General features: G+C 35.2%; 1 protein-coding gene across 1 annotated transcript in view; it reads left to right on the plus strand.

The window, feature by feature from the left end:
• Positions 1-247: 247 nt before the first annotated feature.
• The window catches only part of LRP6 (low density lipoprotein receptor-related protein 6), a 134,965-nt gene continuing 110,278 nt past the window's right edge, over positions 248-24,934 (plus strand). Inside the window, exons 1-2 of the mRNA XM_014540204.1 lie at positions 248-428; positions 18,090-18,483. Of these exons, the coding sequence (XP_014395690.1) occupies positions 263-428; positions 18,090-18,483 (560 nt within the window). The 5' untranslated portion in view covers positions 248-262. The remainder of the gene's footprint in view (positions 429-18,089; positions 18,484-24,934) is intronic.

Genomic DNA, 24,934 nt, shown 5'->3' on the forward strand with positions numbered 1-24,934 from the left:
GCCCGGCTGCTGGGAGGAGGGAACCCCTGCAGCCCCGCGCTGTCGGCGTGGCTGAGGGTCGGCGCGTCTCCGTCTGCCTGGAGTCCTCAGGGAGGGAGGAGGGTCTGTGCATGTATTTTGGCTTTGAGAGTATTGGAGCCCAAGATGCTTTAAGGTGGGTCTCCTCCCGCGGAGCCCCCACTTTCCCGTGAACTTTTAGGGCCCCTCTGACTATTTCTCCAGGCCTTGTTGCAGCTCATCCGTGGCTTCCGTTGGGTATAGGATGATCCCGGGTGAGAGCGCAGTTGGAAAGGGGCTCCGAGGTTATAGGGCGAGCGGTTCGGCCCCGGGAGTCCCCTGGGCTTCAGCCCACAATGAACCGGGAACGCTGCCCCTGCACTCCCCGGTGTTCGCGACCGGCCGCTATTTTCGGAGCTTGCAAGTGTGCGGTGGGCACGAACCGGGAAAGTCATCCTGGTGCGGGAAGGAGCCTGGGTCCGGGACCTCAGTATCCCTTGCTGCGTGCGCTCCCCAGGGGACGGCGGGGCAGTTGGGTGACGAGCCGAGCCGAGTCTGGATCCTTGGCTCTGAGAACCGCGTGCATTCGGTGGCTCTGTCACATATGCCGCGACTTTTATTTTGTGACAGTTCACTGGGTTAGACTGGCCGGGAAGATTTCCACGGCTCCTCTCGAACTTAGCAGTGTGGAGGGTGGTGATGCGTCTGATGCTCCTGAGTATTTACCAGCAGAGGAATCCAAGTCCTCATTGATGCGAGGGGCTCGTAGTAGCTTTGGGTATTGTCAAAATTCTCACTCGTGTTCATGGTCATTTCTTTTCAGGCATGAGACCTCTTGAGTCAGTGGAGATTTTTAGCTGTTAATTTAAAAACAAAACAAAACTAAACTTCTGTTAAACCTCCAGAACGGACTGAAGTTTAGAGAACACGATATAGTAACTAAACGATCTTGTGATATAAATGAGCCAGGTGTGCCCTTTCTGCGTGTATATATTTCGGATGAGTGTGAGTGACCTTTTTTCTCTTTCTTTTTTTCTTTCCTTTTTTTTTTTGGAGAAAATTCTTTTCTTTACTCTTCTGCAGGATTATTGTATTTATTTATATTTACTTATACTTATAGCGACTTATATTTAATAATTAGGACCCACTAAGCATATTCCAAACTGTTTCCACATGCAAACCCCAGAAAGATAATGCTCATTTAATTTTCTTGGCAGTGGATTTAATGTGGTGTTAGGTACCAGAGAGGTTTAATAAATGTGCTTATTTTAGTATAGTATACTCCCTGTTGAAAGGGGGTTTTGTTTTAATAAATGTGTTTATTTTAGTATAGTATATTCTCTGTTGAAAGGGGGTTTTGCCATAGCTGTGAGAAACAATTATATTAATCATCGCATATGTCTATATATTTTAAGACAGAAAGTTAATAATGTTAATAAATATGGGAGTCTGCTGATAAGTTAAAGGGGACATTTAAATCCATAAGCCAACATGCTTCTGGTTGCCCAATTGTATTTTTTGGAGGGGAAGGGTATGATGTTAATGCCATTTGTTTATTTTAACACCAAGTTTGAGCCTATCATTATTGGAATTAAGAGATGTTGCACTTGAAGTATTATTTTGAAGTATGGTAATATTGTAACAAGACCTAAGAATTAGTGGTTTAAATAGCCTCATTTCCACTAGCAAACAAAGTTTCCAGAAGTGGAGTTTTCATTTTAAATGTAGCATAATAATGGTATAAGGTGGTCTTTGAATTTAACAGTACTTGACTGTAAATACATATTATTTGAACTAAAACTATCTTTTGATGTGAAAGATTTTGATTCATAATTTAGATTCTTTTCATTATTTAATAATGTCATTCTCTTTTATAATAGTGATATTAGTTAACTTAGGCTCCAAGGAGAAAAATGTGATTAATTTGTTGCATTTAAAGTCATTTTTCTTCACAGAAGAGTTGAAGCTTTAACATTGGGAAGATGGGATGATGAGAGAATTGGGAGACCTTTTGTCCTGTAACCCTGTTATATTAGTAGCTGAAAGTCAGGAAATAATGCAGTTGTCATCTACGCTGTGTTTCTGTCCCTATCACTAGAGATGTAATGGAAAGAATTGGAGATTTCAATCCTAAAATCCTGGGTTTAAACTCCATATTTCACTTTGTATTTCTGGTCTAGTCAGTCAATTTTTCTGGCCCTCAGTTTCTTTACCTGTAAAATATAGATAGTAATATTGCTCTAATTTGCAGGTTTATTGGGTGTAATGAATGAAGTAATGAATGTGAAGTGACCTGCAAATGTTACTTTTTGTTAAAATTTTTGATTGTGGACATATCCTCAAATGCTGGGGATTTGAGATTTTATTTGTTTAAGATTCATGAATTCTTAAAGATAGAAGAGATATTGATCATTTTGGTCTAACAGCTTTATTTGCAAATGGGGAAACTCAGATTCAGAGAGATTATACCTTGATCAATATCCTACAGCTAATTAATGGTAGAGCAGGGATTTATTGTTCATTCTTTCAGCAAATATGTATGTATAGAGTACCTACTATATATCCAGCTCTGGTATATTGGTGAGCAAAATAGACATGGTTGCTGCTCTGATGTACCTCACAATCTAGGTTGTCATTTTTGCCATTCTCTTAGTTCCATCTAGGTACTGATTAGAAAATATTATATCTCTTATTTTCTAGAGGAAATATTTTTATAAGAATATATGTTTTGGATACCACTAGTGTGTATAATCTGTAAATACCATGTCCCAGTTTACTGTGAGGAGGAGAGGCTTTTGTTGTTTTATAAAAATTCTTTGCTACTTACCTTTGTTTTTTGGTTACTTGTTTTGGTGGGGTTGTGGTAAATACTTTCAGGATAAGCCACTATTGTTTGTCATCTTACATTTTTATAAAAGTGATCCTTGGGCCCTGCTGGTGTGGCTCAGTGGTTGAGCATTGACTCATGAACCAAGAGGTCACCAGTTCAATTCCTGGTCAGGGTTGGGGGCTCGATCCCCAAAGTGGGGGGCATGCAGGAGGCAGCCATTCCATGATGTTTCTCTCTCATCAGTGTTTCTACCTTTCCTTCTCCCTCTCTAAAAATCAATAAAAACTTTTTTTTTTAAAGTGACCTTTGGAAAGGTTTTTTAAATATTAGGTATGATGAAGTCTCGCGGAGGTAGAATGAATTTTGGAGTGGGAATCTGGAGAATTAGGTTCTAAATTTGCCATTAGCTAGTCGTGTGACCTTGGATAAGTCACTTAATCTCTGTACACCTTATCTTCATTAGGATAATGAATCCTTCTTTTGGAGATTCATTATTCATATGTACATATTAAGGGCTCAGGCATCCCCAGGTAGAAAGACCAGTTCTAACTTTGTTTAACCCACTATTCTCAAACTTGACAATACATTTTAACATGAATCTTTTTAACATTCTGCTGAACCTTTGTTCCAAGCAACTCAGGGAACCTTGAAGGGAAGGTTCAAGGGAACCTTCAAGCATTGGGTGATTCATGTGAATTGATATTTGATGACAGTTCCATATACAGTAGTTGAATCTGATATTTTCATCACTACTTACTTTAAGGTTTCCTCATCTGGCTAAGGAATAATTTGGTTTTGAAATTTAAGGTTTCAGCTCAGTGTTATAACCAGCCTAAAAATGATTTCGCATGGTTCAATTTTTCTTTTCTTTCTTTCTTTTTTTTGCTTTAATTGGAGGTTTTTCTATTTGTTGAACTGAAATACTGTTTTCATATAGTTACACATGTTTGGCTATCAGAAATGACTCCTTTTTTGAATATAAAAAGATTCTGTGAAGTAGTATATAAATGGAAAATATTTTATGTGAACTTATAATTTGAACATATTGGATAAACAACACAGATTATGGTTCTGTTTAGGCCATGGGCAACTAATGAGAAAATTTATTTCCATCATGGAAATTTTATTGCAAATTTATATTTGGAGAAGATTATAAAGGAAAGCACTATAATAGAAAGGTATGGGTTTTGTTGACTAACCAAGTTCAAATCTTCTACCACTTTATGTATCCTTGGGCAAGTTATTTAGCTTTCGTTTCTTCTGTTAGATGGGAATACCTTACAAGGTGACTGGGAACTGATGAGATAATGTTTATAAATGGGTAGTACAGTGCACAGTCCATAGTAGACTTTGAATAATTGGTCACTATTATTTTTATTTTTTAATTTTTTTATTGATTTCAGAAAGGAAAGGAGAGGGAGAGATAGAAACATCAATGATGAGAGAATCATTGATTGGTTGCCTCCTGCACACCCCCTACTGGGGGTTGAGCCCACAACCTGGGCATGTGCCCTTGACGGGAATCGAACCAGGAACCTTTCAGTCCACAGGCTGACACTCTATCCACTGAGCCAAACCGGCTAGGGCAATTGGTCACTATTATTAACATGGCTAAATTAAAAGAAATATTAATGCTCAGGAAAACATTTAAGTGCCAGACACTGTTTTAGGTACTCAATAGTTTTTGGTCAGTGGTTTTTAACCTTTTTGACTCTTCTGATATTTTCTATTTTGTTTTATATAAATAAGATGGCCACTATCTACTAGATTTATTTTACCTTCTAAAGGATTGCAACTTTAACACTGTTTTAGGTGATTATTATAAAAATGCTAGAGGAGAAATAGTTCATTTGATTGAGATACTTATTTACTTATTTAACTATGGGCAAAATAATTTTATCAAGACATTTTCTAATTGAGAAATTTTACTGTATTTTTTGTTTACAATGATTAAAATTGTTCAGTTGATGTACTTTTCCCTGTAGGATCAGTAAATGCTACACTGCATTTACTTGCATTGCACGTTTCACCATTCCTAGTATCTTCTGTAAAATGAGCCCAACATAATGAACAGAACACTGCTCCATGTGAATAACTTTGAAACTTAATCAAATACATGGACTGGGCAATCTAAGAATAGGGTATTTGTCCTTGAAATTACTCATTTTAAATATAATTCATCATAAATACAATAAAAACAGTGTTACTTGATATTATTAGGATATACTTTTGTTTCTCAAGCTTGTGTTATCCTCATAAAAGGTTCAAGAAACTCAGATGTGGGACTGGAAAATATTGAAATGTGCCTGGGTTGAATTTGATGAAAATTACTGATACTTCAATGCTGTGATTCTGTTAGCTGTAAGATGAGTTGCTAATTTTTGTTTCTGTGATACCTTGCTTGCAAGGGATAGGAAATCGTGGATGAGAAGTTCAACCACATTTTCAGGCAAAAATAAAAAATTAAGTGCATTTTTAAGTTATTAGTTGACACTAGGCCTAAAGTTACTGATTAGATTCTTGGTAAAAATAAAAATGCAGAGGTGAATGTGGTCAGCAATGGTCATATTTTTCAAGAAAATAGTTACTCAGATACTGGAAAACTGTACCTTTATCAAATAATTTATGTTTGACCAGGAAGGCATTTTCTCTAATGGCCTTAGTTAGTCATCACTTGATCACTCCTGGACCAAAGCCACATCAAGTAAAGGATTTAGGGATAGAAGTCTTTCTCATTATTGACCAGCTTTATGGGGGGTGTAATTTGCCTATGTCCATCTATCAATTTAAAGACAGCATATTTTGCAAGTCTGGGAAAGCTAACAGCTGACCTTCATTAGCATGAACTCTTATCTACACAATATATGATATTTATTTGTAACAGTTTCTTGATTTATGCCAGTGAGGACAACAGCCCTTTGTGAGATAAAAGGTGTTTCAAGAGTAGAGTTTTTTCTTTCATATACCACAATGTACCAGAGCTTTGCACATATTAGGTATTCTAAATTTTATATTTAAAGCAATATAAAAAGATGTGATTTTTCATGTTTATACAGTCTTATTTGGAGTTTCATTTTGTGTTTTATTAGACATGGTTAAATTATAAATTTGTAATTACTATAAAGTTTTTTTAGCACAAATTAGGAAAAACTAATCATAATAGACATAAATCATATTTATAACTGAGTTTGAACTTGAAATGTGGGCTATGTAACATTTTCTGGTTTTAGGATTTAACTATTACATCGATAGTATAATTAATGTGCTCAAGTACTTTTTTAACCCACTATTTAAAAAAAGATATTTCTTTTAATCCAGCGCCTTAGACCACTCGGCCACACTACCTCACAAGATATTTCTTTTAATTATAGTTCTTATAATTCATATACCATAAAGTTCATTTTAAAAGTATCCAGTTCAGTGGTTTTTAGTATATTTACAAGGTTGTACAACCATCACCACTATCTAATTCTAGAACATTTTCATCACCTCAAGAAGAAGCCCCATGCCCCTTAGCAGTCATTTCCCATTCCCCCTCCCCCCAGTCTCTGGAAACCACTAATCTATTTTCTATCTCTATGGATTTGCCTATTCTGAACATTTCATATGAATGGGATCATACCGTATGTGGCCTTTTGTATCTGGCTTCTTTCTCTTGCATAATGTTTTCGAGGTTCATCCATGTGGTAGCATTATCAATATTTCGAAAATTCACTTTTATGGCTGAATAATATTCCATTGTATGGACATATGGAGTACTTTTGAATGAGTGTGGGTTTGATCATTGGAATTTTTATCTTGAGAAATTATTTCTGAAATCTGTTTTTGAAGTTAAAGAAATAGTCTTAAAAAAATCTATGTTCCTATTTTTTTTTTTTTCTGGAGAAACACTGAGTAGGTCACCAGCATGTTATTTCTGTGTATTGACTTATGAACAGCCTTGTCCCAGTTAAACCTTTTTACCAAATTCATATCTAGGACAGAAGGGATATTAGAAATTACCTGGCCCAACCTCTTCATTTTATGAATTAGAAAGATGAATTACTAACCTAAGGCCAGATTGCTGGTCTGGACAGTAATTTTATATTGCAGTGCTTTTTGTATGTACCTAATTTTATCTGGGCCTTATGGTTTTGAAAATGATACCAATCACCTTTGAAAGAGGAAAATAATTGTTAGCGTAATTTTGTAGTTTGCAAATGGATGGTTTGTCATTATGGTTAAATAAAAACAATTCTGGATTTAGGTAAGGAGAGACTTTCATTCAATAGGGAAAATTATTATTACAATAGGGAAAATTTCTAATAGCCAGATTTGCAGGGATCTCAAAATCAAACACAGAAAGACTTCTTTTATAGAGAATGGCTAGAAGGAATTTTGTAGGCATGTGGGCCCCGTCTTTTATTGTATTTTTGAAGTGGTTGTTTGCGGCAGCAGTCTCCGGTGTTTACCTATGCCGCCATCTTGGTCTCTGAAAGTCGATTAGATTCTTGGTAAAAATAAAAATGCAGAGGTGAATGTGGTCAGCAATGGTCATATTTTTCAAGAAAATAGTTACTCAGATACTGGAAAACTGTACCTTTATCAAATAATTTATGTTTGACCAGGAAGGCATTTTCTCTAATGGCCTTAGTTAGTCATCACTTGATCACTCCTGGACCAAAGCCACATCAAGTAAAGGATTTAGGGATAGAAGTCTTTCTCATTATTGACCAGCTTTATGGGGGGTGTAATTTGCCTATGTCCATCTATCAATTTAAAGACAGCATATTTTGCAAGTCTGGGAAAGCTAACAGCTGACCTTCATTAGCATGAACTCTTATCTACACAATATATGATATTTATTTGTAACAGTTTCTTGATTTATGCCAGTGAGGACAACAGCCCTTTGTGAGATAAAAGGTGTTTCAAGAGTAGAGTTTTTTCTTTCATATACCACAATGTACCAGAGCTTTGCACATATTAGGTATTCTAAATTTTATATTTAAAGCAATATAAAAAGATGTGATTTTTCATGTTTATACAGTCTTATTTGGAGTTTCATTTTGTGTTTTATTAGACATGGTTAAATTATAAATTTGTAATTACTATAAAGTTTTTTTAGCACAAATTAGGAAAAACTAATCATAATAGACATAAATCATATTTATAACTGAGTTTGAACTTGAAATGTGGGCTATGTAACATTTTCTGGTTTTAGGATTTAACTATTACATCGATAGTATAATTAATGTGCTCAAGTACTTTTTTAACCCACTATTTAAAAAAGATATTTCTTTTAATCCAGCGCCTTAGACCACTCGGCCACACTACCTCACAAGATATTTCTTTTAATTATAGTTCTTATAATTCATATACCATAAAGTTCATTTTAAAAGTATCCAGTTCAGTGGTTTTTAGTATATTTACAAGGTTGTACAACCATCACCACTATCTAATTCTAGAACATTTTCATCACCTCAAGAAGAAGCCCCATGCCCCTTAGCAGTCATTTCCCATTCCCCCTCCCCCCAGTCTCTGGAAACCACTAATCTATTTTCTATCTCTATGGATTTGCCTATTCTGAACATTTCATATGAATGGGATCATACCGTATGTGGCCTTTTGTATCTGGCTTCTTTCTCTTGCATAATGTTTTCGAGGTTCATCTATGTGGTAGCATTATCAATATTTCGAAAATTCACTTTTATGGCTGAATAATATTCCATTGTATGGACATATGGAGTACTTTTGAATGAGTGTGGGTTTGATCATTGGAATTTTTATCTTGAGAAATTATTTCTGAAATCTGTTTTTGAAGTTAAAGAAATAGTCTTAAAAAAATCTATGTTCCTATTTTTTTTTTTTTCTGGAGAAACACTGAGTAGGTCACCAGCATGTTATTTCTGTGTATTGACTTATGAACAGCCTTGTCCCAGTTAAACCTTTTTACCAAATTCATATCTAGGACAGAAGGGATATTAGAAATTACCTGGCCCAACCTCTTCATTTTATGAATTAGAAAGATGAATTACTAACCTAAGGCCAGATTGCTGGTCTGGACAGTAATTTTATATTGCAGTGCTTTTTGTATGTACCTAATTTTATCTGGGCCTTATGGTTTTGAAAATGATACCAATCACCTTTGAAAGAGGAAAATAATTGTTAGCGTAATTTTGTAGTTTGCAAATGGGTGGTTTGTCATTATGGTTAAATAAAAACAATTCTGGATTTAGGTAAGGAGAGACTTTCATTCAATAGGGAAAATTATTATTACAATAGGGAAAATTTCTAATAGCCAGATTTGCAGGGATCTCAAAATCAAACACAGAAAGACTTCTTTTATAGAGAATGGCTAGAAGGAATTTTGTAGGCATGTGGGCCAAGTGGGTGGGGGTGAGCAGATTGCATGATAAATGGAATTTTTTATTTCCTGCAGTCAGCTGATGCTTGGAATGAACTATTAAGGGAAAAAGTTCTATGTGTACTAGCTTAAATTTAGAGCAAGCCAAAGTTTAGGGGATTGTGGGAAAGGAGAAAGCTTGACTAAAGTTTGGTCAAGTCAAGTCAGTGGGTAAGTAATGAGCAGTTGTGAGCACTTGGTCAGGCTTCCTGTTGTTTAAAACAAAATTTGTCATTATTAGGGATATGTTTTAGTTCAAGCTGCTATAAACAAAAATAGTATAGACTGGGTGGCTTACAAAGAACAGAAACTTATTTTTTATGTGTGGAGGCAGGAAGTCCAAGGTCAGGGTGCCAGAATAGTCATGTTCTGGTGAGGATCTACTTCTTGCAGACTGCTGACCTCTCTATGTTCTCACAAGGTGGAGAGCAGAGAGAGGAAGTAAGCTCTTTCTTGAATCTTATACTAATTCCATTCACGAGACTCCACCCTCATGACTTGATCTAATCCTAATTACCTCCTGAAGCTCCTGCCTCCTAATCCTATCACATGAGAGGATGTAGGATTTCAACATATATATTGGGAGTGGGCGCCACAAATATTTAGTCCACAATGGGATAAAATAAGAGTCATTGTGAAGTTGGTCTCATTAGATTTGGCCTGGTTATTTATGTAGGTTAGGCCTTTTACATTTGCTTTGCTGGAAGTTTTTATAAGGAATCTTGGATTGGACTTTCATAAAAGCCTATTGAGTCCAGGAAGCCAAGCTAAAAAATCACCATCATGTTTCATTTGCAGTATCTATAGATTTGGGTGAATTTCTTAAGTTCTCAAAGTATCTTAGTATCTTAGGATTCCTGAGCCTGCCTAGAAGTGACCTTGCTTACTTCACCTGTAAGTCTGGAAACTCTGTAAGTAGGTATCAGTCCAGTTTTCCTATGAGGACTGCAAGTAAGCATTGACTTGGTAAAGTCAGCCATAGCGCCCTAAAAGTGTCTGATCATATTTGATTAAATGAGCACCACTTTCAAATATGGCATTCCAGTCAAAGCCTTGAATGTATAACCAGTGTTTCCAACGAGGAGGACAGACTCTTCCTGATCCTATGCAAATAATTATATTGGCCTGAGAATATGAATACTCAATAAGAATCTTTGAATTACGGAGGTGTCAGGCAGGGAGAAAAAGGTAAATGTTTCATTTTTGTTTACAAAGGGATAGTTTGCTTAAATTGTTAATAAGTTATAGGTAGCTTAAAGAGACAGGAGTTCCTTATATCTAAAAAACAGGACATTAAAGCATCAGCAATATTTTAACAAAGCCCATAATAATCCTTCATCAGTTTATTCAGTCCTATGTAATTAATTCTTGTTCTGCTAGATCTTGGGTTAGCAGTTTCCTGAATCCATCTGTTTATCCACTAGCTTTTGGGAAATCCTGACTCAGTCCACTGATATAGCCTCAAAGTTATTTAAGTGATGCCATCAGAGGCCTGTGCCCAAGAGTACCTGGTATAGTCATTTTTCAACAGTCCTTTTTTTTATAGTTGAAGACAAACACTCTGGCCTATAGCTCATGTGTAAGCACTTTCAGGGAATCATTGGAATAAACCAAAAAACTATCTGTAGATTACAAAAGACTTAAAAAATGATGGTGATTAACTTATTACTGATACTTTTAAAAGTGAAAGATCTGATGAGAATTTTTAATAAAAAAGATAATACAATTGCCCGGCCAGCATGGCTCAGTGGTTGAGTGTTGACCTATGAACCAGGAGCGCACAGTTCAATTCCCGGTAAGGGCACATACCCAGGTTGTGGGCTTGTACAGGAGGCAGCAGATCAATGATGCTCTCTCATCATTGATGTTTCTGTCTCTCCCTTCCTCTCTGAAAAAAAAAAAAATGCAGTTGACAATGAAGTTTGTTTTTGTGACATACAAACCAAAATCAAGTCAATCCAAAGCAGTTTTTTTATTTTTATATTTTTTATATATTACAATGACTCTCATTAGAGGTTGAAAGCATTAAGTTATTTTTTAAAATATATTTTTATTGATTTTAGAGAGGAGAAGGAGAGAGAGACAGAAACATCAATGATGAGAGAGAATCATCGATCGGCTGCCTCCTGCACACTCCCCACTGGGGATTGAGCCCGAAACCTGGGCACGGGCCCTTGGCTGGACTCGAACCTGGGACCCTTCAGTCCGCAGGCTCTATCTACTGAGCCAAACCAGCCAGGGCCAAAGCAGTTTTAGACAAAATATAATTATTAACATTCTTTTAAAGAAGAGTAAGTCTGTGTCCTAAACATTTGTGTAATAAAAGTCCATAAAGTAAGTGATGTGAATCCCCAGTTAGCTATCTAGAGTATGCTGTATTCAAATTAAAGAAGTCAGATTGTGACCAACTTGACATAAATATGTTATTAATATAAAATATAAAAAGTATAACTGAAATTATGACTTGTGATACTATACTGTTGTTTAATATTAGGCAAAGCAGCCCTGGGACTCTTAATAAATAGAAACATCATGGACAGTTAGAGTACTAATTAATTTCTGGGAACAATATACAATTTCTGAACTAATCATATTAACATTTTACCCATACAGATTTAACCTTGGGGAGGGTAATCTCTTTTGATTTGACAATGCTTCGCATGCAAATCATGACATCGATCAAATAAACCTAATTATTTTTAACACCTCTCTTTTACCAGGTGAAAGAATAAATTCTTGTGAACCTCAAGGGACCATTTGATTTTGAAAAGACAGAATGTAAAAAATCAAGAGGTTTGAAAAATTGATTAAATAGGTCATGAGAAAAAATACATGACTACCTATTTAACCAAAGTGCCAAAAATCTTTTTTATAAGTTTACATAGGGGGGGAACATGATGGTAAAGAACCTTAGCTTTTTCAAAATTGAGAAGACTTTGTTTATGTAAGTACAGTCATGCTCTGCTTAATGTAATGATTAACATTATATTACAATTTGGTGGGGATATGTTCTGCGAAATGCATCATTAGGTGCTTATGTCATTGTGCAAACGTCATAGAGTATACTTACATAAACCTAGATAGGATAGCCTACTACACACCTAGGCTAAATGGGATACAGAACCCAGCAATTTTCAACTGGTGTGCTGTAAGAATTTTTAAAAAATGTTTTGATTGAATTTTTTAGAGAGAGAGGAAGGCGGGGAGAGAGAGAGAGAGAGAGAGAGAGAAACATCGATTGGCTGCCTCCTGTATGTACCCCGACTATCTGGGATCGAGCTGGAAATCTGGGTATGTGCCCTGACAGGAAATTGAACCTGTGACCTTGGGGTTAATGGGACAACACTCAGCCAACTGCGCCACAATGGCCAGGGCCTGCAAGAATTTTTAAAACATTCAATACCTGACTATTTTAGTCAGAGGCACTGACCTCTTTTCTCTTAGATTGTCAAATAAAAAAATGACAACAGCCAATACAACAATAGCCGTCCAGTATGAATGAATCAAAATTATACCTTTTTGGAATCAGATTGGCAAAAAATACAATTTTGATGTGCTGCAGAATTTTAGTAATGAGTTTATGTGTGCCATGAGATGAAAAAGGTTGAATGTCACTGGTATAGATAGTCTTTTGCTCCTAGCCTATAAGCCTATCTATACAGCAAGTTTCTGTATAAAACAACATGAGATTAAATCAAGTGCAAGAGGAAATGATGCAATCAAGACATGTGGTAAATATGTATGAGGCTGCTGCTGGTGTAACAGCATACTGTTTTGTAGCAAATTTTTTAATAAGTAGATGGAGTACAGTCTAAAATAATGATAAAAAGTGGTTCAGTCCCAGGTTTCGGTACATACACAAAAAAGGTAAGTATAGTATGGTAAATTCACCAGCCATTTATTATTATTATTATTATGTAGTGTTATGTGTTATACATAATTTTATGTGCTATGCTTTTATATGACTAGCAGTGCAGTAGATTTGTTTATACCAGCATTACCACAAACATGTAAGTAATGCATTGTACCATAATGCTATGACAGCTATGATGTCACTAGGTGATAGTTTTTCAGCTCCATTATAATCATACTAGAGGCCAGGTGCATGAGGAGGGTCCCTAGGCCTGGCCAGCGATCAGGGCTGATCTGTAGGGCGACTGGCGGGGCGATCGGGGGGCCCCCGCTGGCACCTGCCTTGGCTGGCCTGGCGCTTGCGGGCTGGGGGCAGCTCCTGCGTTGAGCATCTGCTCCCTGGTGGTCAGTGCGTGTCATAGCGACCAGTCGTTCCACTGGTCGTTCCACCGTTCGGTCGATTTGCATATTAGGCTTTTATTATATAGGATGGGACCACTGTCATAGACAGTGTGTTGTTGACCAAAACTTTGTTATGCTGTGCATTACTGTAATCAGACATGACAAAGTCAACATTGAGCACAGGAAATTCTGATAACACAAAGAATCTTCGCCTTCTAGGGAGATTACTTAGAAAACCTTTTATAAACTTTATTAAGAGCAGACCAATAACCCAAGAAAATTTTGCCATTTTAATAGAAAACCAAATTTTAGCTTTGCATCAATTTAATATTTGATACTCAAGTGTTTTTTGAAAACCTTACAAATAAGCTCATGAAATCTTAGCTGGCTGTTACCACAACAAACAAAATTCCTTTTTCATGAACTCTTTATAAGTTTCTATATCCATTCAGGTTTTGTTCTACATTTTTCTCTTTCTCATTCTGAAGGAATTAGTCATTTTTACTTTAGGGCTGTTTTCTTCTTCCTTATTTCTTTTATTTTAAAATTTTAAAATATTTTTTTTATTGATTTCAGAGAGGGGAAGGGCGAGGGAGAGAGAGAGAGAAACATCAATGATGAGAGAGAATCATTGATCAGCTGCCTCCTGCATGCCCCCTACTGGGGATTGAGCCCACAACCCAGGCATATGCCCTGACCAGAATTGAATCATGACACTAAACCACTGAGCAACACCGGCCGGACTCTTTTTCCTTACTAAAAACACATCCTACATACTTTGCATACAGTGTTCTTTTCTGTCACTATTTCTCTTAGTAGTCTCATTAGCATAAAATTCTAATTTAAAATTATAGTACCTACTATTTTCAGAGAAAACTATGAGGTGAATAATTGTGCACTGTCTGTGATATGCCTAAAGTAGACTGGCAGAGCTTATGAATATAGATCTTACAACTTTTTATAGCCATATACTTTGTGATAGTACAACTTCTTAATGTAGCAAAAATGAGTATGTTCATGAAATAGACTCAGATATATAAAGCTTTTGGTACCATAAAAATAAGAGGCAAAAAAAAACAAAACACAACCAACTGTATAAAATAGGGATGCTTCTATATTTCACTGTTCTCTCTTACTTTGAAGTGACATAGGTATTTAATGAATATCCATGAATCACCTTAGCATAAGTGTAAAGTTTTAAGTTATTAAAAGATTTTGGAAGCTATCTTCAAGTTTGCTTATTATAAAACATAATAACTGTTGAAATAAAGTTTGTCAGAATAATAATTAACTTGGCTAGCTACAAATGTAGATGAAATGCTAAGTTTACTCTATCAAAAATTTGTAAAAGTTTAGGAAAAACATATTCAAGTAGAATAAAATATATGCTTGTGTTATACTTAATGCTGATAACTCAAAAGACAGCTGTTTTTATTAAACCAGCAATATTTAACTAGTCTTATTTGCCAAAGATTTGTTTAAATGTTAACAAATTCTTAAAACATTTGGGTTAGTTTCTGTAAAAATACCTTTGAAAGTATAAGAAGTTTAATTTCCGAAAATCCTAGGAATATTTAATTTATATGAGGTCCCATTTATCTTCAAGTATATCAGAATAGGACTCATTTAAGGGATTTTGTAATCTAAAATTATAATTGGTAATACTGTCTGGAGGTAGGGAAATATTTTATATACATAGCATACGTACACATAACATGAAGACATATAGACACAGGTAGAGAGCTTATAACTTCAGTTTGAAATTTACAACTCACTGGTGATATAAAAGAGCTAGTTCTTGACCTTTCTTTACCTTTACATTTTTTTAAAAGCATAATTGTGTTTCCTGCTAAGTCAATATGAGGGCTGAAGTGTCCTCAACAATATTTGTGGAGGAGACCTTTAAGATTTTTTTTGCTCTAATGTGTAGTCTTATGAAAGTTGTGGACTAAATGTTGGGTGAGGGAATGAAGAGAGACCAAGGGCTGTCTGGGTGTTTCTAAAGCTCATCTGAATGGTTAACAGATTCAGCCTGGTTATTTCAACAGAAAACGTTTAGAAAGGCGACTAGTGAAAGTTTGGTAGGAAGTTACTAAAGGAAAATAGGATTCTTACATACCCATGTAGGGACTGATAAATCAGTGTGATGTTTGAAAGCCTGAAATGAGGTAAAAGTGAATCTGTGAGGTCCCTGGCCGGTGTGGCTCCGTTGAGCATTGCCCCATGCACTGAAAGGTTGTAGGTTCAATTCCCAGTGGGGATACATGCCTGGGTGGCTGGCTCAATCCCCAAAAGTGGGCATGCAGAAGGCAGCCAATGAATGTTTCTTAAATCAATAAAACCATTTAAAAAATAGTGAATATGTGAGGGTAATTTATTAATTTGCTAATAGCAGCAGTAAATACACTGATAAGGAAAGGACTCTTAGTCATTTTTTGAAAAAGCTCTCTGCCCATTTGTTTTTGACTAAGAACGTTGGATTTAAGCTTAGAAGAGAAGTTCAGGTTTGTTGTACTTACAGATGAAATTAGTGGTCATCATAACTCCATTTGGCAGACATAGTCCATAAATTGGCTTACTTAGCACTTTTTTGAGCATTTTAATTTTTTGAAATTAATTTCTTAAAAGAGGGAGTGTTTGCTTTTAAATGGTATGTGGTCTTGGCTTTGGGTGACGTATTTTAAACCTTTAGTAAGTAATTGTGAGAGAAGATCATGTGGATTAGTGCATCATAACTGGTCTTATTTTTGCTGCCTCACTTGTGTTCTTGACCTCAGCCTGTTCTGTACAACCACTTGTTTATTTAAATTTTAATGAATTAAGATTAAATAAAATTAATTTCTTTGTCACACTAGCCACATTTTAAGTGCTCCATAGTCACATGTGGCTGGTGGCTACTGTATTGCATAGTGGAGAGAACACTTACGTCATTACAGAAAGTCTGTTGGGTAGTGGTGCTCTAGATCGTTACTGTTGATACCAGGAAAGTAAATGTCTGAAGCTTGGAACAGATCCTTTAAAAAACCCCAAATATAACATTTGTACTACTTCAGTCCTAATAGTAGCTTCAGCTTTCTCAAAGTACTATTTAGGATAGATGTTATGTTTAGTTTTGATATTAGGTCATTCTAATATTAATATAAGAGAATAAAATAATTGTATTAAGAACTCTCTCTGCCCGACTATTTATATAACAGTTTTATTATAGCATAATTGCTCTGCAATAAATTGCACATATGTAAAGTATAAAATTAAATAAGTTTTGACATGTATACATCTCTGGAACCATCATCATAGGCAATATAATGTAGCCGTCACCCACAAAAGTTTTCTCATGCCCCTTTATAGTCCCTGCTTCCCATTCTTTTTTACTTTCTCCTCCCACCTCCAGACAACTACTGATCTGCTTTCTGTTAAAACAATTTGAATTTTCTAACATTTTATATAAATGGAGTTATGCAATATATACTCTTTTTTGTCTGACTTCTTTCACCATACATTTTGAGATTCACCCATATTAGTTGTACAAATAGTTCATTACTTTTTATTGTATGAATATATCACAATTTATTAATCCATTAGTTTGTTGATATTTTGGTTGATTCCAGTTTGGGTTATTACAAATAAACTGCTATGAACATTTATGTACAGGTCTTGGTATTGACATATGCTTTTATTTCTATTGAGTGTGATATGGCTGGATCATACTGTAGGTTGTATGTTTAATCTTTTTTTAAAAATTAAATATTTTTATTGATTTCCGAGAAGAAGGGAGAGGGAGAGAGAGATAGAAATATCAATAGTGAGAGAGAATCATTGATTAGCTGCCTCCTGCACGCCCACACTGGGGATCGAGCCCACTACCTGGGCATGTTCCCTGACTGGGAATAGAACCATGACTTCCTTATTTATAGGCCGACGCTCAACCACTGAGCCATGCCAGCTGGGCGAACCAGCAACCTTTTGATGCACGGGATGACGCCCAACCAACTGAGCCACACTGGTCATGGCTTTATCTTTAATCTTTTAAGAAACTGCCAAACTGTTTTCCAAGATAGCTGTACATTTTACACCCCCCCCCCCTTCAGCCCCCTCCAGTAGAGTATGAACATTCTGCTGACTCCATATCTTTGCCAGTTCTTGGTAGGGTCAAACTGTTTAATTTTATCTGACAGACTATTTTAATAAGAAAAGATTGTCCTGGTAGAATTGATTTCCTCTCTTATAACTTTTTATATCTAAAATGCTATAAAGTGCCTGCTGGTGTGGCTCAGTGGTTGAGCGTTGACCTTTGAACCAGGAGGTCATAGTTTGATTCCCGGTCAGGGCACATGCCCAGGTTGCGGGCTTGATCCCCAATGTGGGGCGTGTAGGAAGTAGCTGATCAATGATTCTCTCATCATTTATGTTTCTATCTCTCTCTCTCTCTCCCCCTTCCTCTCGGAAATCAATAAACATATATTTAAAAAATATAAATAAGATGCTGTGAAAATATTTTAAGATTGCTTCTATTTATTTACTATTTTTTTTGATAGTATTTATTCACTGATGCTGATTTGAAATTCAGTTTGTAAGAACAATACATTTCCTTCCATTTACTTACATCTTTTTTTTGTTTTGTTCTAGCGGCCCCTTTGTTACTTTATGCAAACAGACGGGACTTACGATTGGTTGATGCTACAAATGGCAAAGAGAATGCTACAATTGTAGTTGGAGGCTTGGAAGATGCAGCTGCGGTGGACTTTGTGTTTGGTCATGGCTTGATATACTGGAGTGATGTCAGCGAAGAAGCCATTAAACGAACAGAGTTTAACAAAACTGAGAGTGTACAGAATGTTGTTGTTTCTGGATTATTATCTCCTGATGGGCTGGCATGCGATTGGCTTGGAGAAAAATTATACTGGACAGATTCTGAAACTAATCGGATTGAAGTTTCTAATCTAGATGGATCTTTACGGAAAGTTTTATTTTGGCAAGAGTTGGATCAACCTAGAGCTATTGCCTTAGATCCTTCAAGCGGGTAAGTTTTGTGTAATGTACAACGGATATTGCATCTCCTCCTGATTTCTCTCCACTAGCATAGACCCCTCTCACCCCCAAGAGAAAATAGAGCAAAACCAAATGTTAAATTTTTTGGGCTTCTTTGTCAAGTACACTTGAATGTGGGAATTTATGTTGGGTTTTTATAGTAAGGTGTTTCTGTAAGTTTTGTGTTTCTCATGTTGCAAATTTATAGTTTTGGTTTTTCTTCTCCATTTATTTTTTTGTAATTATGAGAGGATAATTAGAAGGCAGAGAAGAAGGAATGAAGACTTAACAAAAGTGATAGCTCAAGATGATAGAAACATCTGCATCTTGTAATTTTTTATATACATAGTTATTTTGTAATACTACTATCTTTTATATAAAACTCTAAAGTATTATTTAATGTCAGTATTGAATGAAAAATAAAAATTAAGTTGTTAAATAATTCATTTCCAGTTAGCTAAACATATATTTGCTATAAAGGTTTATTTTAAAATGAAAAGGGAAACTTAAAGCTGTGGGTAAATCCCATTAGAAAATGTAAACTGTGTTCCCACATGCTTCTTTGTTACTGTGCTTCAGTCCTGCCATATACCATTCCTTGATATTTCTCTGTTGAATACATTGCCATACCAGGGTCTGTCATGGCTAAGTATATATAACTATCTCAACATGAACCTGAAGTGAGTTACTAATAATTGATTAAAATTTAAAGATAACCTGTAAATAACTATTTTAATATTTTGATTTCTTTTATTTTCAAGTATGTTAAAATGTTTTAAAACTCATTTATAAAAAGGAGGATATTAATATTATGTAATAAAACGAAACTTAGGGAAGAAAGAAAGGTTTATATGTGCTCCTTTGTCTTGATATCAGGTCTTATTTGGTGACAAAGGTTAAAGAAGGTACCTTGGAACATCAGCTACCTTTGAACATCAGCTACCTTCATGTTGTAGGAAAATGAAAAGATTTGTTTGACTATAAAAGAAAACATGGGCAATAGTGTAGTGACATTTTAGGATAAAGGATTCTGGAAAACACAAATATATTTATATATGCTTTATATATATATACTTTATATAACAAAAATTATATATTTTTTAAAGGGCTGTTAAATTACATGCTAAAGTCAGATGGTCACTTAATAAGGCATCAGAAACTATTTTTGTGACTCTTGTGGTAGGAAAAGAGTTGAGTATCTATCTCATGGAGATGGTTGCAGCTGTTGGATGTGCAGTGAATTGTACTGATTTGACAAATTTGGTTGTTGAGAATTTGCGAGATGTTTTTGAGAAATGGAATCTGTGTTTTGCCAACAAGGTTTGTCTCAGGTAGTGTTGAAATGTTTTTGAGGTTACTGCTTTGTAGAATACACGGGGTTTTTTTGGTGGTCATTGGGGGGTAATATTTTGATGAAAAGGTAAATATTTCTTTTTCTTTTTGATTTATATATACTTTATATAACAAAAATTATATATTTTTTAAAGGGCTGTTAAATTACATGCTAAAGTCAGATGGTCACTTAATAAGGCATCAGAAACTATTTTTGTGACTCTTGTGGTAGGAAAAGAGTTGAGTATCTATCTCATGGAGATGGTTGCAGCTGTTGGATGTGCAGTGAATTGTACTGATTTGACAAATTTGGTTGTTGAGAATTTGCGAGATGTTTTTGAGAAATGGAATCTGTGTTTTGCCAACAAGGTTTGTCTCAGGTAGTGTTGAAATGTTTTTGAGGTTACTGCTTTGTAGAATACACGGGGTTTTTTTGGTGGTCATTGGGGGGTAATATTTTGATGAAAAGGTAAATATTTCTTTTTCTTTTTGACACACTCAATCTTATAACTGTGAGAGTGATGTTGGAAATTCACCCAAATATCTATTAAATGTTTAGTATGTTTAGAGCGCTGCTTTTTTGTACTCTTGTTGGAGAGAGAGGGATAATACCTTTAAGGGTTTACTATCTATTTAAGGACAGAAAACTTGGGAGAGAAAGAACTTTCCCTTCTTCAAAATATGTTTGTCTGCATTATGTAGTATGTATATGTAGAAGGGAAGAGTTTTAAAGGAATTAGAGGAGCCATAGAACTCTTAAGGAAGATGGCTGGATAAAATATCTTGATTATCACAACTCTGGAGCAGCATTTGATAATTACTATATGTGATAATGATTATGTGATAGTACATATTCACGGTGCTGAATTTATAGACAACTTTTGACTATTCAGGTTCTAATAATTTAATTAGTAAATTAATCATTATCATTTTATTCCCTAATGAGCTCTACTTCTGGATGGCAGGTCTTATAAATGTTTTAGCTGATGTCTCAGGAGGCAGCTGATCAATGATTCTCTCTCATTGATATTTCTATCTTTGTCTCTACCTCTCCATTCCTCTGTGAAATCAATAAAAAATATGTTAAAAATTATATTTCAAACTCATGCATTTTAAAATATATTTTATCAAGCAGTTTTTCATGTTGATTTAGATTTGTGTTAAGGATTGTGGTTTTAATGGAAAAGTAATTTTAGATTGAGTACATCACTTATTAAACAGAAGAAATGATTTCCAGATTTATTTTTTTGGAAACATCAAGTTTTCTTTCCAGAGAAAGTACATGAAAACAGTGCTGAGGAAAAATGTAGGCTTTATTAGAGTTCCAGGATCTGGGTTATGAGGTTCAGAAGAGCTGACTGAGCTTTCTCACATCAGCTTATGTAAAAGGAAGGCTATTGAATGACTAGTATTGTTTGAGCCCTGGGAACTAGTGCAGACATCTGTGTGCTTTCGGATGTATGGAGTTCTTTGTATAATCAGCCCATTTAGCCTAGACTGAAAGATGATTTTTATTTCTCTCCCTAAATTTGGGCTCTATTAGTCTGAGATTTTTTTCCCTTTTTTGACTGGCAGTGTACAATTCAGAATAAGGGACAGGAAAATGTGTATAGAAATTGGTACAGAAATGAACAACCATAGTTACAGAAAGCTGTATCCTTACTTTATTCCTGACATTATGGCTGCTCCTAATGATAGAGTTCCTTAATCTGTTCCACAATGACTGTACTAATCTTTGTGATGTTGAGGAACTGCTGTTTCATGTACAAATAAAGCAGTCCCAAGGGTTTTTTGTTTTGTAAGGATCTGTTCATATTCCAGATCATTTTGGATATTTTTTAAAGAGTTAAATTTTAGTGATTCAGTCAGAAGTGAATTCCTACTGAACAGCTTTGACTAATATACAGTTGACCCTTGCACAATGCAGGGGATTAGGCCCAACTCCCACCCCCATGCAGTCAAATATGCACATACAACTTTGGACTCCCCAAAAACCTAACTACTGATAGGCCTTTGTTGGTGGGAAGCCTTACTGATAACATTAACAGTCAATTAACACATTTTATATTTCTGTATTACAATAAAGTAAGCCAGAGAAAAGAAAATGTTATTAATAAGATCATAAGGAAAATATATTTATAGTATTTATTGAGAAAAATCCTTATGTAAGTGGACCCATACAGTTCAGACTCATATTATTCAAGGGTCAACTGTATATTTTAAAAATACATTTTTAGCCCTAGCTAGTTTGGTTCAATGGATAGAGCGTCGGCCTGTAGACTGAAGGGTCCCGAGTTCGATTCCGGTAAAGGGCACATGCCTGGGTTGTGGGCTTGATCCCCAGTAGGGGGCGTGCAGGAGGCAACTCAATGATTCTCTCTCATCATTGATGTTTCTATCTCTCCCTCTCCCTTCCTCTCTGAAATCAGTAAAAATATATTAAAAAATACATTTTTATCGTTGCTAAGAATAATATTAAGAACACTAGAAGTTCTACTTTAAAAATCCTTGTAGACCTAACTTAAAGGAAAATTAATGGTTTATAATTTCCATCAATTGTATACATATAATTGTCATATCTTGATTATTTTCTACTCTAGTATATCCCAGATGACTAAAATAGTTCCTGCCACATAGTAGGTATTCAATAAATATTTTTTTGAGGGTGTGGACTTTACATTTTCTTTTATAATACTATTAGTTTTAATTGTTAGGGGAGAAAGCATTTTCTAAGCAAATGTAAATGTTAGCATGAGTACTTATGATTTCTGAATCAGTATGGCTTTGATTACAGTCGTTTATTTAAAAACAATTAAAAGTTTTACTTTTTCAACAGAAGTTATTAAGATCACATTTTGTAAAAATATACTCACTGACGCTTGTTTTATGTCACATACAGTTCTGTTTTCAAAGATGTGCTGGTAATTGGGGAACCCTATTTTCTAACCATAAAATCTAGAACTGGTTCGGAATATTACAGATCTTCTAGCTAAATGCCTTCACTTTTTGGCTGAAGAAACCAAGGCCTTTGGCCAAAATTAGATAAGAGAAAGCCAGATTCTTAGTTGAGATTTTCTGATTCCATGTGTGGTGCTTTCTTCTTCATGAAAAATGTATCTTGCTGAAGCTATGTTTTTTTGTTGTCATTGTTTTTTCAAATGAATTATTTTAAAGATGCAACATTGTAGCTTATTTAAAGGAGGATTTTATAAATTCTGTGTTTTTAGATTTATTCACTGTACCAATTTCTTACTTTGCCATTACTTTTTGCACTTAATCCATCTGGGTTCAGCTTCCTTCTGCTTGAAGTATATTTTTTAATATTTCAGCAAATAATGGTAAACCCATGGTCTTCATCTGAAAAATGTATATATTTTGCCTTCATTCTTGAAATGATAATTGATTATAGAATTATAAGTGACATTTTTCTAAGTTCTTTGAAGATATTATTACTTTAATTGTTGTTTTAATAAGCCTACTATTTTCTAATTGTTGCTTTGTAAGGTGCCCCCCCCCTCCCCCGCCGCTTATTTAAAAGCAGCCCTTAACTTTTTATATTTTTCAGCTTTGCCTACCCTGTGTCTAGATGTGGCTATATTTTTTTTTATCTTGCGTATAACCTATGTTTCTAGAAGTCTAATAATTATTGTTACTTAATTCTAGAAAATTATTATCCATTATTTCTTACTTTTCCTTCATTTTTGGGGTCTCCTTTGGAATGCTTGTTTGATGTATGATGGATTGTCTGATTTTCTGCTCCATACCTCTTAATTTTGCTTTTATATTATCTATATATCTATCTGAATTACTTTCTGATTAATTTTTGTATCTGCCTTTCATATAACAAATTCTTTCTTAGCTGTGCCTAATAATGAATCCATTGAGTTTTTAATATCATTGACTGTATTTTGCTTTTCTAGAAGTTCTTTATGCTCCTCATTTAAAAGACTTATGAGAAAATGTCAACCTACATAAAAGTAGAGAATAGTGTATCAATAATTTTAAACTTACAAAAGAGTTTCAAAAATAATAGAGTTTATAACCTTCACCCAGTTTCCCATAATATTATCATTTTATATAACCATAGAACAGTTACCTAGACCAGGAAATTAATGCTGATGAGTACTGTTAATTAATCTGTAGACCATATTTGAATTTTTCAAGTTTCTCTCTAGTGTCCTTTTTCTGGTCCAGAATCCCATGTTGCATTTTGTTGTTATCTCCTTAGTCTTTTCTAGCCTGGGATATTTTAGCAGTCTTTGTCTTCATAACCTTGACCTTTGGAAGATTACTGGCCAGTCATTTTGTAGAATTGGATTTGTCTGATGTTTTTGCATGATTAGATTAAGGTTATGCATTTTTACAAGAATAGCACGGAAAGGATTCTTTGCTCTTCTCAGGGCATATCTGCAGGTACATGATGTGGATACTGGTGATGTTACATTTGATCACTTGCTTATGGTGTTGTTTGCCAGGTTTTTTTTTTTTAAACTGCATTTACTATTTTTTCCCCTTGTAATAAGTATTCAAAGCTATGCAATTAATCTGTTTCTCATGCTTTATCCACTAGTATTAGCATTCTTTGATGTTTTTTTGCCTCCAACAATTGTTACTGTGGTGTTGGCCAAATGGTTATTTTTTTCTAGTTCCATTCTTTCCTCTTGTATGCATTATTAATTAGAATTCTGCCTAAAGGAAGAGCTGTCCTGTCTCCCACAGTTAATTATATTAGTATGTACTCATGGACATTTACTTTGTTCTATAGGTTATAATCTATTACTGTTACTTACATTAGTGTGGACTCACGGGCATTTATTTTATTCTATCTATAATAATAAAAGCATAATATGCTAATTAGACCGGACAGCCGAACAACCTTCTGGACATCATTCTGGACGTCCTTCCCGACGAAGCCGTGGCGGCTGGGTGCTGAGGCAGAGGCAGTTAGGGGCGATCGGGCAGGCAGGCAGAGTGGTTAGGAGCAATGAGGCAGGCAGGCGAGTAGTTAGAGGCAATCAGGCAGGCAGGCAAGTAGTTAGAGGCGATCAGGCAGGTAGGTGAGTGGTTAGTGGCGATCAGGCAGAGTGGTTAGGGGCGATCAGGCAGGCAGG

Source organism: Myotis brandtii, unplaced genomic scaffold, assembly GCF_000412655.1.
Source record: "Myotis brandtii unplaced genomic scaffold, ASM41265v1 scaffold237, whole genome shotgun sequence".
Classification (NCBI taxonomy): domain Eukaryota; kingdom Metazoa; phylum Chordata; class Mammalia; order Chiroptera; family Vespertilionidae; genus Myotis; species Myotis brandtii.